At 42.5% G+C, this 18,401-nt stretch overlaps 1 protein-coding gene across 2 annotated transcripts in view; it reads right to left on the bottom strand.

The window, feature by feature from the left end:
- AKAP12 (A-kinase anchoring protein 12) overlaps window positions 1-9,178 on the bottom strand; it is a 101,063-nt gene extending 91,885 nt beyond the window's left edge. For both annotated transcript variants that reach the window (XR_006202894.1, XM_042940079.1), the window contains exon 1: window positions 8,883-9,178. Coding sequence is in view for 1 of the 2 variants with exons in the window: in XM_042940079.1 (XP_042796013.1) it covers window positions 8,883-9,044 (162 nt within the window). In the remaining variant the exon portion in view is untranslated. The remainder of the gene's footprint in view (window positions 1-8,882) is intronic.
- Between the last annotated feature and the right edge of the window lie 9,223 nt (window positions 9,179-18,401).

Below are 18,401 nucleotides of genomic sequence, written 5' to 3'. Positions count from 1 at the left end.
ACATGTATTTATCCTGCATAGCACATTCCATTTAGAAAAGCCTCTGCTGGCAGCACACTTCTTCTCAACGCAGTAGAATCAAGGACGGAATTATGTAGGAGGAATATTTCCCTTTATTTTCTCCTGAAAATGTGAGGGGCGGAATACCGGCTCTTCCAACATCATCTGAAACGCTCCCTCCCACCCACACGGGCTCTAACCTCGGTCAGTCTCTGCTGTCATCTTGGCCTGGACCACTTCTCCCTGGCCCTCTGTGGGCCCCTATAGCCTGTACCTCCTTCCTTAAGGCAATGCCTGCCACAGCAGGCAAATCAGAATACCTGGTGAGCATTAAGGTGCTGATTACCTGACCTTCCAGTTGCCCAGGATTCTGATTCAATGTGTCTAGGATGTGAAAGCTACCAGGTTACTGAATTGTGCAACCCAGTTCACAATGTCTGCACATAACAAACAGAAGATCAGCCAATAAGTGGCAATAATCCTCCCCTTCTTAAATTCTAGCTTGTCTCATTTACAAATCAAACACTTTGACATTTAGTAAGTTGGCATTTACTAAAACCGGAATTAAAGTTAGGCAGAATGAAACCACAAGGCTGTCCATACTCCACCCTACTTTAAAAAAAAAAAAAAAATTTTTAATGTTTATTTATTTTTGAGAGAGACACAGAGCATGAGCAGTGGAGGGGAGGAGAGAGAGGGAAACAGAATATTAACCAGGCTCCATGCTCGGAGCCTGATGCGGGGCTCGAGCTCACGAGCGGCGAGATCATGACCTGAGCTGAAGTCAGACCGACTGAGCCACCCAGGCGCCCCACCCACCCTGCTTTTTAGAAAACATCACAGACAAGCTGCCTGGAAGACAAAAACCTTTAAACTCTCATGAATCTGTGTATTAAGAAAAATCTAACATGGTCTGGGAAAGACCTTGTAGTTTCTGTGCTTTGAGCACCTATCTTTTTTCTGGGAAATCACATTTATTGCAGTTAACAGAGGAAGGCTATAGCTTGTGATGGGAATGAGAACAGAACCCGGGGCGGGGGTCTTCAGTCTATTGTTTTCCCAGGAGTGGAATTCTGCCGCCCCCCAGTCCCAGGTTCCAACATTTCATGGATCAGAAGTATGAAGAAATTTCTGGCAACTAGATGACTTTAGATTGTTCCCAGGGGAGAAATCTTATGATTGCTAAAGAAGTAGATCACTGTCCAAGTAAATAAAATTAAGACTGTTTACGAATTTGGGAAAAAATGAGTAAACACAAGTAGTACTTCGGCCACTTTTTTACTTTTTTTTTTTATAACGTTTATTCGTTTTTTTGAGGGGGGAGGGGCAGAGAGAGAGAGCGGGAGACACAGAATCTGAAACAGGCTCCAGGCTCTGAGCTGTCAGCACAGAGCCCGACGCGGGGCTCAAACTCACGGACCTCGAGATCATGACCGGAGCCGAAGTCGGACGCTCATCTGACCGAGCCACCCAGGCGCCCCACTTTTTACTCTTAAACTTGCTTTTCCTTATTTTGAATAACTTTGAGGTGGGGTGGGGGAGTATTTAAAAATTAACAGTAAAATAAACCATAGCCTTTAATGTTCTGGAAACCAGTCTGGTTCGTGATCGGGTGGCATGGAGAGGAAAAGCATATGGCTGATATACGTGATTAAAAACACATCGAGGAAACTCAAGTGCCAACTTGGGTGCAGAGTAGCAAATATTAGCAAATCTGCCCTGCACTGAGGCAAATCATCCAAAAACTCGTGATCTTCAGAGTGGGGATACAGAGTGTCTCCCTGGAAGGTAAATTTAGCAAGGGCTATCTAAATTTTAAATGCATATAAATGCTCTGAGCAAGCAATTCCACCTCCAGAAATCTATCCTAGACACACATTTGCACACATACAAAGATATCAGAGATAGGATATTCCCTGTGTCAATTTAACAGAGCAAAAGACTAGGAAAATGTCAATGTAAACACAGGGGACTGGTTAAACTTTTACTGCATTTCAACCCATAAAGGGAAAATTTATGTAGCCATAAATAAGAATGGGGGTGGGGGGTTAAGGGGCACCTGGGTGGCTCAGTCCAATGAGTTCAGCATCCGACTCTTGATTTTGGTTCAGGTCATGATCTCATGGTTTGTGGGTTCAGGCCCTGTGTCGGGGTCTGTGCCGACAGCTCAGAGCCTGGAGCGTGCTTCGGATTCTGTGTGTCCCCCCCCCCCATCCCTCCCTTACTCGTGCTCAGTCTCTCTCTCTCTCAAAAATAAACATGAGGGGTGCCTGGATGGCTCAGTCAGTTAAATGTCCAACTTCGGCTCAGGTCATGATCTCACTCCATGATTTCGAGCCCCATGTCAGCCTCTGTGCTGACAGCTCAGAGCCTGGAGACTGCTTTGGATCCTGTGTCCCCCTCTCTCTCTGGCCCTCCCTGCTCACACTGTCTCTCTCAAAAATAAACATTTAAAAAATTTTTAATGAAAAATAAGACATTAAAAAGTTAAAAAAAAAAAAGAATGGACGACTTGATCTCAGGGTCTTGCGCTCAAGCCCCACATTGTGTAGAGATTACTTAAAAAATAATGGACCTGTTCTTATTTATATACTCTACATGCATAAAGTTTCTGAAAGAACATGCAAGAAACCATCAACTTTGGTTTCAAACTATCCACAGTGAATGCTTGGTGGCTGGGAGGTGACAAGAGACTTACTTTTCACCAAACTCTACAAATCCAAGTTCTTAACCACTAACATTTTTAGAAAAATAAACATTAGGGACTCCCAGATAGCTCAGGGAGAACGCGGGACTCTTGATCTCGGGATTGTGAGTGCGGGCCCCACGTTGGGTGTAGACATGACTTAAAAAAAAAAAAATCTTAAAAAAATTAAACATAAATCCTATTATGCAACGATTTTAAATAAAAATCATTTCAATAAGAATAAACAAGGACTTTTGATCTTATGAAGATGTTATGATTTAAGAATGTCAGATTATAGTCAGTTTTAAATAACTCAATTATTCATAAGTAATATGAATGTATGGATAATTGAAATTATTACAGATTATTAACATCTTCCCCTAATCCTTTTTAGAGTTGGAAACAAAACACTGACCATACAAAACCCTACCCTTAGGGTCTCTAAAAAAGTGCTAATTAGCAAGAAAATAACCCAAAATCTAAATAGACAAGTCAAATAAATATTATAGATTTTTAAGATTTCTCTTAAATAAGCTTGCACATTTATAATATATAGTGCTTCTCCCTTCCAAACTCAGCTTTTTTCATATTTCCTACTATTTTAAAATAAAACATTCTAAATTATAATTTTTTCAGGTGTAAGACAATGGAGTGTTGGGTTCAAGGATATTTTAGCTTTGTTTTTTTCATGAGATAAAAGCACTGATAAATTTTTCTCAGTGCTATAAATCTGAATTTCTTACTTCCCGAATAGACTGTCGCATACAGAATCACAGAGGCCAAGGATGTGCACCACTGAGCTTGGTTTTCCTTTCAGTGGTATTCTAGAACAGTGAGTTAAAGCTGATGGAGAAAAAGAAACAATTTCAAAATACCTTTTTAGTATATGTGCTACCGAAGCGAGCACTTCATAATACCTTTTTAAAGCAAAACATTTTACGGGTGCCTGGGTGGCTCAGTTCGTGGAGTATCTGACTTCGGCTCAGGTCATGATCTCGTGGTTCACAGGTTCGAGCCCCATGTCAGGCTCTGTGCTGACAGCTCAGAGCCCGGAGTCTGCTTTGTGGATTCCGTCTCCCTCTCTCTCTGCCCCTGCCCAGCTCATACTCTCTCTCTCTCAAAAATAAATAAAGCATTAAAAAAAATTGAAAAATAAATAAAGCATTACATTGTATTTGTTTTATCAATTATCCTATAAAATACCAAACGAGAATAATCTTTATTCGCTTTAAAGGGATCTGAGGCAGAGGCTAGCTGACCCAAAGTGGACTCAAAAGCATGCACCGTCTGAGGCCCGTTCATCATGGAAGGAACTATTTCAAGTGGAAATCTCCACTGATCTCACACATCCACTAGCCTACAAGGCTGGTAGGGATTGAAGGGTTGGCATGGCGGTCCCCACAGGCTACCTATCCTAAGCGATCGTCCTTACACCCACATCTCCTGTGCTCTACTCAAAAGTAGCACCTCTTGGAATCTGGGAGAAATCCATAGGCACACAGGTAGCCTGTATTCACAAACCACCACTCTGTTAACACCTAATTCTCTCCTAGTCATTCTAAATTCTGGCCCTTTTATTTTAAAAGGGGTGACATCATCACAGTAAGGTCATTTTCGTCCTCAGTTCCCATTTTGTAAACAGAAGGCAAGTGGGAGAAAGCATCCTACCTCAGGCTGGGAAGAATTAAGAAATGCAGCTGGCCAACTCAATTGTGTGCTCTCACGCTCGGAGGGCAAAGACATCCTTAAATCTACCAATCAGACAATGGATTCTTCTACTTGAGTACATCTTCATGTTCTGGTGATTCACAGCTCTTGTAACCAAATGGAACCATAACCAGAAGGAGTGAAGAGTCTCATCTCCCCACCTGCCAGGGACACTGGCCTCACCGTTGCAACTGACCGTTGCAACTGACCACTGCTCCGTTTCCAGCTCTGAAGTCATTGCTTGAGCAGGAAATACAAGAAGGATAATCCGGAGAATTATGATTGTCCAAACTTCGCTTGGCTCAAGAAATCAAGATTTAGAGGCATTCACTTTCGAACGTCCCCTCTCTGTAAAGAGAGCTTTCGTACTATTTTTCCTTTCTGATCTTATACGCTAATAAATTTTTGCCTGCTGCTCAAAAAAAAAAAAAAAAAATTCAAGATTTCCCAGAAACTTTAAGTAAATGTCATGTCTACATTAACACCTGAATAAAAAAATACTCTTTCGAAGACAAACTTTTAAAAAGCAGATGATTGGGGCACCTGGGTGGCTCAGTCAGTTAAGTGCCCGACTTCAGCATAGGTCATGATCTCACCTTTTTTGAGTCCGAACCCCTCTTGGGCTTTGCATGGACAGTGCAGAGCCCTCCTGGGATTCTCTCTCTCCCTCTCTCTGCCCCTCCCACATTCACACACAAGCACAAGCATTCTCTCTCTAAAATAAACTTAAAAAAAAAAAAAAAAAATTGTGAACAGATCCTTACACTTAAAGCCCTCCCCTGTTAAAAAAAATAATAAAAATAAAAACAGATGATTGGGGCTCCTGGGTGGCTCCGTCGGTTAAGCGACTCTTGATCTCTCCGGCTCAGGTCATGATCTCACAGTTCATGAGTTCAAGCCCTGCATCAGGCTCTGCACTGACAGTGCGGAGCCTGCTTAGAATTATTTCTCTCTCCCTCTCTCTACTCCTCCCCTGCTTGCTCTCTCTCAAAATAAACAAACTTTTAAAAAAATCTTTAAGGGGCGCCTTCGTGGCTCAGTCGGTTAAGCGGCCGACTTCGGCTCAGGTCATGATCTCATGGTCCGTGAGTTCGAGCCCCGCATCAGGCTCTGTGCTGACAGCTCAGAGCCTGGAGCCTGTTTCAGATTCTGTGTCTCCCTCTCTCTGACCCTCCCCCGTTCATGCTCTGTCTCTCTGTCTCAAAAATAAATAAAAGTTAAAAAAAAAAAATTTTTTTTTTTAAATCTTTAAAAAAAAAATAAAAATAGGTGATTGAGGAATATGAGGCTTCATTTACTAACTGCATTGGGGTAGTCTGAAAGTCCTGCCCCTGCAGTGGCCAAAATGGGCAAGTCTCAAAATTAAAACTGATAAATAATTGATCAAGCCATTTCCCCTCAGAATTTACATATATAAGATTGTAAAAGATTGAAAAGATTCCATTTTATTGAAATATACCAGATAAACCCAGGACTTGTGCTTCAGTGCACCTAAATGTTAGGGTTGAGTAATCAGGTTTTAACACTCCATTTGACCTGATAGGAGTGATATTCAATTAGTGTAATGTCTTCTAAGAAGTACTTAGTAAATGGCTGATGACTAAAATTAACCACAAAAGGGGGCGCTTGGGTGGCTCAGTCGGTTAAACGTCTAACTTCAGCTCAGGTCATGATTGCGCGGTCCGTGAGTTCAAGCCCCGCATCGGGCTCTGTGCTGACAGCTCAGAGCCTGGAGCCTGTTTCAGATTCTGTGTCTCCCTCTCGCTGACCCTCCCCGTTCATGCTCTGTCTCTGTCTCAAAAATAAATAAATGTTAAAAAAAATTAAAAAAATAAAATTAACCACAAAAAAAGAGAAAGTAAACTGGACTGCTAAATAGGCAGCATGCATGTCATATAAACATCACTGAGATGGAAAAAAAAAAAAATCTGTAAATAGCTTTTGTGATCAGCATCCTAAGAGGGAAGGGGGGGTTGTATTAGTCTAAATCCCCAAATGTCCACACACCCAATCAAGAAAGCTCAAGATGTAATTCATAACTAATTCAACCTCAAGTGGTCTCCCTTGAGCCCCTTGCATTCACAATATTTTGTGCATTTGCAATTGAAGACAATTTGAAATTGCAATGCGAACAAGTCACTTTATTTCTAGAGAAATAGAAACCAAAGACCCCAAAGAGTTTTTGCCAAAACAGTCACTTGGTCTATGAACAACGTGTGGTTTAGTCACTGATACAAGAGGCAGATCACGATGAGATGGTCCAAGGTTAAATTGTAGAAAAAGGAGCATCCAATCAAAACCAGGGAGCCAGTACATCCTACACGCCAGGCAGCATGTCACACATGGGAGGTTGGGGGGCGGGGGGGGACACTTGAGCAAAAACACACATACGGTCCCTGTCCCGTGGAGCATTTACAACCAGGAGAACACTTAGTCAAGTCACTAGACCTACAAATGTGGGCACTGCTGCAAGAACCCTGGCATGGCAGATAGGATTACTCGAAGGTCAGCAATTAGGGTTTAACAGGGCAAAGAGGGGAGGCAAGAGCTACGTGCTGAGTCATTCTTAATCAGGGAGTCCTTTCGAAAAGACAGGTTTTCAAAACCTGAGTAATAAATTTTGCTAGCTGAAATGAAAAACGACCCATTTCCAAGGAGACATGTAAGTGTATTGATTTGTCTCCAAATTGATAACTGGGCAGGATGCCAAAGAGTTCAATGATATCCTAGATGTTATTTAAGTAATTTTTTTTAAAGGAGGTGGCTTGGCTGCTTCAAGATGGTGGTGACTAGGAAAGAGGGTGGATAGGATTACGGAAGGACAAAAAGAGAGCCAAAGGAATAGTTCTTAAATGAACAAATTCGAGTTTACCAGATTTATTTAACAGATTAGGTATCCTATTTCAGCATGAACTGTTAAGATAACCTGAAGCAGTAAAAACCGAGGGGAAAAACGTCCCCAATTGCTACACCTTAAAACTACTTTCATCATGCGACTCTTAAATACTGCTCATGAGGCCATTTTGGCAGTAGTCGGCATCAAAAGGTGATGTACGGTGAGTATTAAAATGTGAGTCAGATCTCAATAGGATAGTACCTTACTTAAGCCTAAAGCTTAGGCACCTCTTAGAAAATTCGATATTCCAGGCAATTGGTACTTGGTACCACCTACAGCTCTAGGGACCACGGGTTTTACAAGCAGTTACAAGTTAAACGCTAGAGGTAATCTAATTGAGAGCACTCTCTCAGCCCGAACTAGACTAGGACAGCTAAAGAGGTCACAACGATGACATCACAGTTGAGAGAAATTTACCTAGATTTCAGGGCGGGAGGTTGTTTTTCACACTGTAAACATCTACATTTCCTGGTAACTCTTAAAGGTCCTCACATCCTATATCCTCAGATACAACACATGGTATGTCCTTTTTCTTTTTTTTTTTTTTTTTTAGTATTAAATACGATTATTCACCATCTTTCCATAAGATATCACAGGACAGGTTAGGTGCCGCCTTGCTAATGAACGCATTTGCTGGAAAATAGATTATGTAATAAAAACAAAATACAGCTACCCCAACAAGCCAACGTACTGGCGGCTGTAGCCGCCAAGAGTAAATATTTCAGCCTTCGTGACTTAAGGCTATAAAATACAAAATTTCCAGGAGGTTCAGCACTGCCTTCACAGACATGAGTGCAAGGAATGAATGCTCGCTTACGCCTCTGACCGCATCCTTTGAGAAGTTCTCACTTCTCCCCCAGTATTTGTTTATCCAATTGAGTCCAACGGGCAATGAACTGGGCGAAAAGGACGACGCTGCCTTGTCTGCGAAACCTGTCATTCGTTCTGGAAGTGCAGCGTCTACCCAGGTTTTCTTTGGCTCGGAGCGGGCTACACCCCAGGCTTTCTCTGCATCAGGAAGGCGGTGTCTGCGCGAGCGCTGCGGCAGCAAGACTGGGTACCAAACCCGGGCCGCTCCAGGCACAGCTGGTGCCAAGGACCATACGCGGCGCGGGGTAACCCACGGGTGGCTGGTCCGCCCGGCTGCGACACGGGTCCCGGCCCGACAACAGTTGACTTTCCGCATCCGGGAGAAAGAGGGGCGGGGGGCCCAGGACCCTCGGTCGATAGGTCACTTCCCCCTCCCCCCCGGACTCCCCCACGCAGCTCGTGCGTCTCGGGCTGGGTCTCTCCCACCGGAAGAGTGCGGAGAAAGGCTCGGTTAGCGAGGGGCGGGGGGCGGATTTTATCACTGCGGAAGGCGCAGTCGCCTCCTCCGGGGACCCACGACAAAGATGCAAGCCCGTCGCGCTCGCTGCTGCTCTGGTCCCACCCCCCGGCGCAAGAGACCCCGGAAAGCTAGAAAGAGGGGTGCGTGCTCCCGAGTTTGCAAATGGGCTGGACGGGCCGGGAAGTTCTCGCAGGCGGAAATCAGAGGGACCACCCTCCACCCCCCACCCCCCACCCCGGGCAGGTGGTCCGGCGCGCCCGTACCTTGGTGGCGGGGTCGGCGGCGGCGATGGCCGGATCCCCCTGCGCGCCGGGAGCCTCCTCCGCCGCAAGGCCGCCGGCGCTGGGCTCGGGCTCGGCCGGCGTCGCGCTCCCCGCCTCCGGCTGCTCCGGGCTCCGCTGCTCCGTGGAGCTCCCGGCACCCATGGCTCTCCTGCGGTTCTCCCGCGCCTGGCTGCCCGGTTACACCTTCCGCAGATCGCAGCGACGCGGAGAAGAGCGAGAAGCCGTGAGCCCGCGAGGTCCCAAGAACGCCTTCCTCTCCCGCCGTCCTCCTCCGAACGCGCCCAGACTGCGAATGAACGAGACGCGCTCGCGGCAAACTCCTTAAAAGAAAAAAAAAAAAAAAAAAAAAAAAAAAAAGCCACCTCTTTGCCTCCTCCTCCTCCTCCCCCTTGTTTTTCCCTCGCTTCATCACATGAGCACAGCCCCAGACACGCCTTGCAGCAGCATCTCCCCCCAGGCTGTAGGACCCGAGGCGCAGCCCGAGCCACGAGCCCAGGTCCAGGCGGGCAGCCCACCCCGACCCCCGGGCGCTTCCCATTGCTCAGTGGGGACGGGAGGAAGACCCACGGTTGCAGGAGGGGAGGGGAGGGCAGAAAGCCCCCCGGGGCGATTGGGTTTGCTGAGGTTTATTAAGTGATTGAGAACCAGAGCTGCTGCTGCTGCTGCTGCAGCCCACTTTCCATTCGCCCAGAAGCGAACCCCGGTCCCCAGTAGCTTTCCTGCAGACAGCGTTATCCTCCCAGCGTTAGTTCTGCCTCCTCCCCGGGAGCAGGAGAAAGGCAAGCGCTCCTCGCCTTCTCCGGAGTCTGACCATATTAGGACACCTCACGTGGCCCGAGCTGGGAACCGAGAGGTTAATGCAGTCAGGCCACGGATGAGGTGGGCCAGGCGGCCCCACGCTCGCCTATCATCCGGAACCAGTGATGTCAGGCGATGCCATCAGCAACGCCGGCTGCCCTCCTTCCCTGGGGAATTCGGGAAAGGGAGACGGTGACGGGAAATGAGCCTGTCCTCTCTTTGAGGGCGTGATGCTGGAGGTACAGGCCACTTGTCCCTCGCGCCATGCGGAGACATGACGACGTAGATCTGTTCCTTTGCCGTTGGTAGCTCTCCATAGGTAGAGGCTTTAAATAAGATCAGCCTAAGTGGCTTGCATTCTTATCCGTCATACTCTTGGATCTAATGCTTGTTATATGAAGGTAGCAGGCAGCCAAGCCATATTTGAACGAAATCGAATCTTTAGCTGGATTATTTGGCACATAAGCATGAAGGTGATGGGGCCAGTTTTACCTGGCAACTAAGTGCCTTAGTTTTCACAAATAGTTGGAGGAATGAAGACACTCGGGTTGTCGACACGAGATACCAGATGAGTATCCTATACCCAGATTTTGTACAAGTTAGTGGAGAATTGATGTAAGCGGTTAGTTCAGCAGTAGAATATTTTGGGCCTAATTAACTGTGGAATGCAGTATGATGGCATACGATTATCCAGCATAAAATTTTTCTCAATTTTTCATCTTTAGTTGAAGAAGTACCTAAAGGCCACTTTCTCTGGAATATATCCCGCAAGAAGCAATATATTTGCAAAAGGGTGGGGTTTTCAGAATTTTTAAGCATTTCAACCATTTCAACTTAAATGTTTACCACTTAGAAAACATTGCAGTACTCACTATGTGCCAGGCACCATTCAAAGCACTTTGCATATCTAATCATATTTAATGCTTGCAACGACTCTAGGAGGTAGGTGCTATTTTTCTCATCTTACCAATGGAGTGGGGGAAAAGTGGCCCAGAGAAATTAAATCAGGTGCTCGGCATTTCAGGCAGACACAAGAGCGAGGCCTCTTCCCACACCAAACCTATGTACAACACTTCACTCTCCTTCTGTAGAAAGTGTTCTCTCCTATCAGGGTTACTTGTGAAAAGTGGCATTTAGGCCTCACCTAAGATGTTAAGGGCTAAAAATGCTGTTAAAGCCTATCTGAGAAGGACTAACGTCAGCGCGTAAAAAAATGTATCACTAAGTAGTACAAACACTATCAAAATGTCCCATTCTGTGAGATTATACTTATTCCGTTCTTGGGAACTTCTTAACAAAGCTTTTCACATCTCCCAGCTTTTAAATTTTCAGATAAAGATTGCAAGGCCAAAGATTTCAAGCCAACAGTATACAAACCCACATACTGAGAAAGACATGGCCAGTGTCTGCTCAGTTTAGCAACTTCTTGCTTTATGTTTATTTTCCAGGCCACGAACACGCTCATAGTCTGATTTTTTTTTTTAAGTAAAATCTTATTTTAAGAAATACACACATTCTAGTATTCCCTAATCTGCCTGAAACAGCTCCCTGATAAGGAGGTATTAAGAATAACAGGCTCTTTTTCAATTCACACGAGCACCTTTGGTTTCCCAACTTTTCCATCCCTGCTTGTGAACTGGGGAGTTACTCTCCATTGACTTTTGTTAAGAAGAGTAGTTATGCTATTTATTATTCCTAGCAATGACATGTCCCAACTTTCTGAATATGTTATTTAGAATGTTGAGTAGAATAGGGGTACCTGGGTGGCTCAGTTGGTTGAGCATCCAACTTCAGCTCAGGTCATGATCTCACAGTTTGTGAGCTCAAGCCCCGCATGGGCTTGCTGATGTCAGCCTGTCAGCTCAGAACCCTCTTCAGATCCTCTGTCCTCCTCTCTCTACTCCTGCCCCACTTGCGCTCTCCTAAAAATAAATAAATAAACAACAAAAAAAAAACAACAATCAGGGGCACCTAGGTGGCTCAGCCAGTGAAGCATCTGACTTCGGCTCGGGTCGTGATCTCCTGGCTCATGAGTTCAAGCCCCACCTCAGACTCTGTGCTGACAGCTCAGAGCCTGGAGCCTGCTTTGGACTCTGTGTCCCTCGCTCTCCGCCCCTCCCCTGCTCACACTCTGTCTCTGTCTCTCTCAAAAATAAACATTCAAAAATTAAAAATAAAAGAACATTCAACAGAAGATATGCCATTCAGAACATTACAAAGCTGACGCATTCATTTCTTTCTTTCTTTCTTTTTTTTTTTTAAGATTTTATGTTTTTAAGTAATTTCTACACCCAACCTGGGGTTCGAACTTACAACCCCGAGATCAAGAACCACATGCTCTACCCACGGAGCCAGTCAGGTACACCACTCATTTATTTTTCAACACATATTTATCGAGTGCCTAGTAGGTGCCAAGCACAGAGTTCCTGCTCTCCCATTACTGTGCTTCCCACTGGAGCTTCTAAATCAAGTCGCCAAGGTTTTCTTTTCTAGGGTTTCGGAGACTCCTTTAGAATTGCTTGGATTCGTGTCAGTGACAGCGAGGAAGGCCGCTGTTCTCAGTTTTCCACTTCTCGGGCCAAGGCTGTCAGTTACCCCGATTTGTCGCCAGCAGCCCTCTCTCCTCCAAACAGCAGGACGCAGGTGTCCCACACATCCTCCCCCATGGGGCAGCTGACGGTAGAGTCATTTCCCTGTGAGAGCTGATACTCTCATAAAAACAGCTCAAGATTTCTCCAAAACAAAGAGACGTGGCCCGTACAGCAGGCTGAACTCGTAGGCTTCACGCTCGCTTCTCCAGAAAGACAGGTCACACGAGATTTACCCATAAAATTTAAAGCCATAGCTGGGTGTCTGGTGCACACACCAAAACATTTTCAAGTATGTTTTAAATGAATTCACAAACGTGAAACATTTTATACCTGAGTTAATACAACTCCTTGAAAAAGCAATAATAATTACAAATATTATAACAATTTAAAACCAACACTTAACTCTACCCCAAAGATTCATTCTCTAGCTACAAAGCCTTCAGGCAACTTCGCTTAGAACATGGAAACTCTGGGGCGCCTGGGTGGCTCAGTCGGTTGAGCGTCCAACTTCGGCTCAGGTCATGATCTCACGGTTCATGGGTTCGAGCCCCATGCAGGGTTCTGTGCTGACAGCTCAGAGTCTGGAGCCTGCTTCGGATTCTGTCTCCCTCTCTCTCTGCCCCTCCCCCACTCATTCTCTGTCTCTCTGTCTCTCAGAAATAAAGAAACGTTAAAAAAAATTTTTTTTAAAAGAACATAGAAACTCTTGGGGCACTTGGGTGGCTCAGTTGGTTAAGCGTCTGACTCGGTTTCAGCTCTGGTCATGACCTCACAGTTGGTGGGTTCGAACCCCATATTGGGCTCTGTGCTGGTACCATGGAGCCTGCTTGGGATTCTCTCTGTCGCTCTCTCTCCCTCTCTCTCTGCCCCTCCCCTACCCACACTGTCTCTGTCTCTCTCAAAATAAATAAATAAACTTTAAAAAAAATTAAAAAAAAAAGAACATGGAAATTCTTCACTCTTGAAACTACCTCTTATCACTTCACTGTATTCGCTAAATAAGAAGCCTAGTTTTTTTCTGACTTAATTGCTTACATCAAGGTATCTAAATCATCAAAGAACCCAACTCCTACTCTCCTCTCTTGCATTTGCAAATTATAAACTAGAAAACTATAAGAATTAACAATTTCATTTTATTCATGACAAATAATCCAATATTCATACAGAAGCTATGGAAAAAGTTCAATATAAAGATGATGTTCAAAGGCCAACCACATGTAGACATACATTATACATACAGGCAAATGCCATTCTTCTAAATTAAAAAATTTTTAGTGTTTACCTTTTTTTGAGACAGAGAAAGACAGAGTGCGAGTGCAAGGGAGCCAGAGAGGGAGGGAGATACACACTTCAAAGCAGGCTCCAGGCTCTGAGCTGTCAGCACAGAGCCCGACATGGAGCTCAAACTCATGAACCGTGAGATCATGACCTGAGCCGAAGTCAGATGCTCAACCGACTGAGCCACCCAGGTGCCCCTATTCTTCTAAATTTAAAGAAATCTATTGCTTTGGGTTAACTATAAAGCCAGATTTGTGTATATCAGTTTCATTTACCAAGATTTGAGATTGGCTCTTGACCCAAATCTGAGATTATGCCAAAATAACAAAAAGGGCACTGGGACGGAGAGGAGTTAATCCTTTCTTTTATGTATATATATATATTTTTTTTTTCATTTATATTTTCCAGCCACCGTGGAAGCTTATATAATAGAGGCAATTATTCACAGAGAACTAATTTGATATAGTTGCCATGCTCTGTTCAAAATGTGTCTAAATATAACCAGACAAGCAAATGAATGCAATTGAAATGCAGTCACCAATAAGCCAGGATAGCTTTGACTCCTAATTTTCCAGAGTTGTGCTGCTCTCCACCCACTCATGACTGGAACTATGATATAGCGAACAGTTTGCTCAGTATGGAGAAAGATTTCGCGGGTACACATTGGAGAGGGTATCTGAAGGTATCCAGAAGGTTCCTACTCCCCAGAGCAGACCAAGTAACTGTAATCCTCATAACATCAAATCCCTTCACAAAGTCTACACAGGTCCTGTAAGTATCCAATATATTTAAAAATATATTTTAACATAGTAAATTCAACAAACTTTTATTGAGTTAAGTACTACGCAAAATGCTTGGGGCTTTTCAAAGCTGAACACTTGGGTTTCAAAAGTCAACATTGCTTACTGATAAAAGACATTAGAAATATACATTGTAAATTACTGAGAGATTTTTATGTTCCTCTATTCACTTGAATCCCTTTGTGAATTGTTTTTTTAAGTATACTCTACACCCAACCGGGGGCTTGAATTTATGACCTGAGATCAAGACCAACAGAGCCAGCCAGGTGACTGCCCCTTTGTGATATATATATAGATATATAGATATATATAGATATATAGAGATTTTTTTTTTTTAATTCATGCCCAGTGCAGAACTCAAACGTGGGGCTTGAATTAGCAATCCTGAGATCAAGACCTGAGCTGAGATCAGATGCTTAACTGACTGAGTCACCCAGGCGCCCCCTCCCCCCCAATTCCTGAATTTTTAATCTCAGGTCTACAATATGTTTGCTGTGTTTGACATCAAAAAATACTTCAATTGTCGTTTGCATGTGATTAACAATGACAAGACCAACGGTTGACCTGAAGAATTATTAAAATCAGGTACACAGAAGAGGTTGACTATTTTATCCCATCTTACAGAGTTTCCATCTAAATCTCATTTGATGTCCTGGTAAGATTCTGTATTCCTGGGGATTCATCTTAACTCTGTCAGCTGCTTTTTTTCTTTCTTTCTTTCTTTCTTTCTTTCTTTCTTTCTTTCTTTCCTCTTTCTTTCTTTCTTTTTTTTAATGACTTCTTGTCACTCCTATAAATGCAGTATCTATAGGAGGGATAGCTGTGATAAATCAGAATAAAGGATAGAAAATCAATAATGAAACTAAATACACTTCCCCTTCCTTCCCTCCCCCCACCCCAACGTGTTACTTCATTACAACTTGATTGGGAGCATAATTAATTACATGAAACAGATTCCAAAATATGCAGCTGCTTATGCTATTAAGTCAATGAAAACTTTGAAAAATGAAATAATCATTTGGATATGTTGTTTTGAATGTTGTGCTCTTCAGAATTCTTTGGAAGAAATTATGAGTAAACTATTTGAATTTTACTTTCTATGAGAGAATTTGTAACACTGATTGTTTCAGAGTGCAAAATTACAGGATGTTTTCCTAAGTAAAAACAATGAGTTAGTGAAAAGAATATCCAGAGTGATTGCAAATTCGTATTTCAAGCAAAACTATACAGAACGGATTCCATGATTGAAAGTTGCCAACAGTCACTTAGAAAATTTTTTGACAGGGGCTCCTGGGTGGCTGAGTAGGTTGGGCGTCCAACTACGGCTCAGGTCATGATCTCATGGTTTGTGAGTTCAAGTCGCATGTCGGGCTCTGTGCCGACAGCCTGGAGCCTGCTTGGTATTCTGTGTCTCCCTCTCTCTCTGCCCCTTCCCTGCTAACTCTCTGTCTCTCAAAAATGAATAAAATTAAAAAAAAAAAGGGAAAGAAATTTTGGACAGTTTTTTAGAGGTATAACTGGTGTAGAAAGAACTGCACACATTTAAAGTGTACAATTAGGTGTGCCTGGGTGGCTCAGTTAGTTAAGCATCTGACTTCGGCTCAGGTCATGATCTCACTGTTCATGGGTTCGAGCCCCGTGTCAGGCTTTGTGCCGATGGCTCAGAGCCTAGAGCCAGTTTCGGATTCTGTGTCTGCCTATCTCTCTGCTCCTCTCCCACTCGTACTCTGTCTCTCAAAAATAAATAAAGATTACAAAAAAAATTTTTTAAGTAAAAAATAAAAAAATAAAGTATACAATTAGATGAGTTTTGATTAATGTATACATCCTTGGAATCATCATCATAGTGAAGATAATGGGCACAATCATTGACCCAAAAATCTTTCCCCATGCCCTTGTAACTTCTGTTTTTAGCCGCTGTAGTCCCACCCTGCCTTCTCAGGCAGTCACTGATTGGCTTTCTGTCACTATAAATTAGTTTGCATTTTCTAGAATTTTATAGAAATTCATAGAAATGGAATCATCTACTATATAGCTATATATAGATATACGTTTCTTCATCTGGTTTTTCTTACCCAGCATAATTATATTGAGATGCATCTATAATTGTATTGTATAATTGTATAGATGCATCTATAATTATATTGCATTTAACAATAGTTATAGATGATTTTTATTAAAAAAATGTTTTTTGCTTATATGGCTTTCCTAAATATTCCATAATGAATATGCATTAAGTTTTTTCTCTGTAATGAAAACATTTACGCATATGTGCATGATATATGCATGCATATCCCATTGAAATCCAGAGAATAATAAACCAACTGGCATTTGAGTTTGAATCAGAGCTGAAGGCAATTCCATTCTGTATTTAATAAGTCTGTATTCACTTTATGTGCTTTTTCTGCTTCAGATCATTATTTTAATCTGAATATGGAAAGATTTTTTTTAAAACGACAATTATCTTTACATAATAGTTATTAGTTTGGTTGGGAATGATGCATTTTTTACCATAATTCTAAATCTATATATGATAGCAGAGGTATCCATAGTAATTTGTCAATTTAGGTGGGAAATATTCTGGAAAGTATAGTCACATACCTTATATGTTGTTTTACAGCAGTGTAAAATGACTTTTAAAAAAGTATATCTTAACTACTGTTATGCCTAACCCAGATCAAGGTGTGTAAAATTGTAAAAATTATGACATTTTTAGCAATTTTGACCATTGAAAAATTTGGCAAAAATTATGACAATTGTAAACAATATTGACTTCACTCTGTTATTGATACTAATTTTTGCATTTATTTATCAGATATCTAAAATAACTTAGAAAATTATATTTATAATGTCATCTCAACTTTGATAGGACAAAAGCTGAAAATTTATATATGTATATAAGTATATATATACATATATATACATATACATGTATATATATATTGTTTAAATGTATCTCATTTTTAAAATAATTTTTTAAATCAGTTTCAATGATAACCCAGTATACTATATTCACAGTATTGAGTGATAAATTATACTAATCATAGGTTTCATAAAGAAGTAAACAAGAGAGGTGCTTGGGTGGCTCAGTCAGCTAAGCGTCCGACTCTTGGTCTCTGCTCAGGTCATGATTTCATGGTTCCTGAGTTTGAGCCCTGCATAGGGCTCTGCTTTGGCAGTGTGGAGCTGGCTTGGGATTCCCTCTCTCTCTCTGTCTCTCACCCTCTATCTGCTCCTCCCCCACTCGCATGGCTCTCTCAAAAATAAATAAACTTAGAAACAACAAAAAAGAAGTAGACAAGAGAAGAGAGCTTAGCATTGAACAGTAGTTCTCAAACTTAGCTGCATACTGGAATAACCCAGGAATTTTAACAAATACTGATACCTGCATCCCAACCTCAGAGATTCTGATTTAATTGGTCTAGGGTGCAACTTGGGTATTGGTGTTGTAAAAAGCTCCCTAGGTGATGCTAATGTGCATCTGAGGTCTAGAACCACTGCTCTAGCTCTTAGATTGAATTGACTTTCTTGGTGCTGCTTAGCTTCCTTTCCTGATGGGCATTAGTAGTCAGCTAAGCAAGGATATGGGAGAAAAGCTATTTCCTTTTAGCACAGTTTTTTAATGATATTAGGGGAAGGGAAGTCTATGATCTGGAATCATTATAATTACATGTATTCAATCTGGACCTTCCAAGGAAATCAATCCACCTGGAAGGGGTCCAGCATAGGGCCACATGGCATAATGAATTTTGTCTTATAGTGGGAATACCTTATAGTAAGACTGTACTGTTTCAAATCATGCCAAAGAAGATGGTTATTCCAGGATAGAGTTACAGATAAATATAAAAATATCTCTATGCAATTATATACTGCTTATCACATTCCTAGCCAGAAAACCATTAGGTTATGAAATACTGAATATTTGCTTCAAAGCATAGAATTTAATCACTATAGAAAATATTTGGTCAGCCAAAACCTACATGCCTTCTTTAGTCATGGAAATAATCAGAGTGTGAACTGATAAATATCTT

Source organism: Panthera leo, chromosome B2 (assembly GCF_018350215.1).
Source record: "Panthera leo isolate Ple1 chromosome B2, P.leo_Ple1_pat1.1, whole genome shotgun sequence".
Taxonomy (NCBI): domain Eukaryota; kingdom Metazoa; phylum Chordata; class Mammalia; order Carnivora; family Felidae; genus Panthera; species Panthera leo.
Note: the sequence above shows the minus strand (reverse complement) of the source record. Positions and strands in the feature narration are given on the sequence as shown.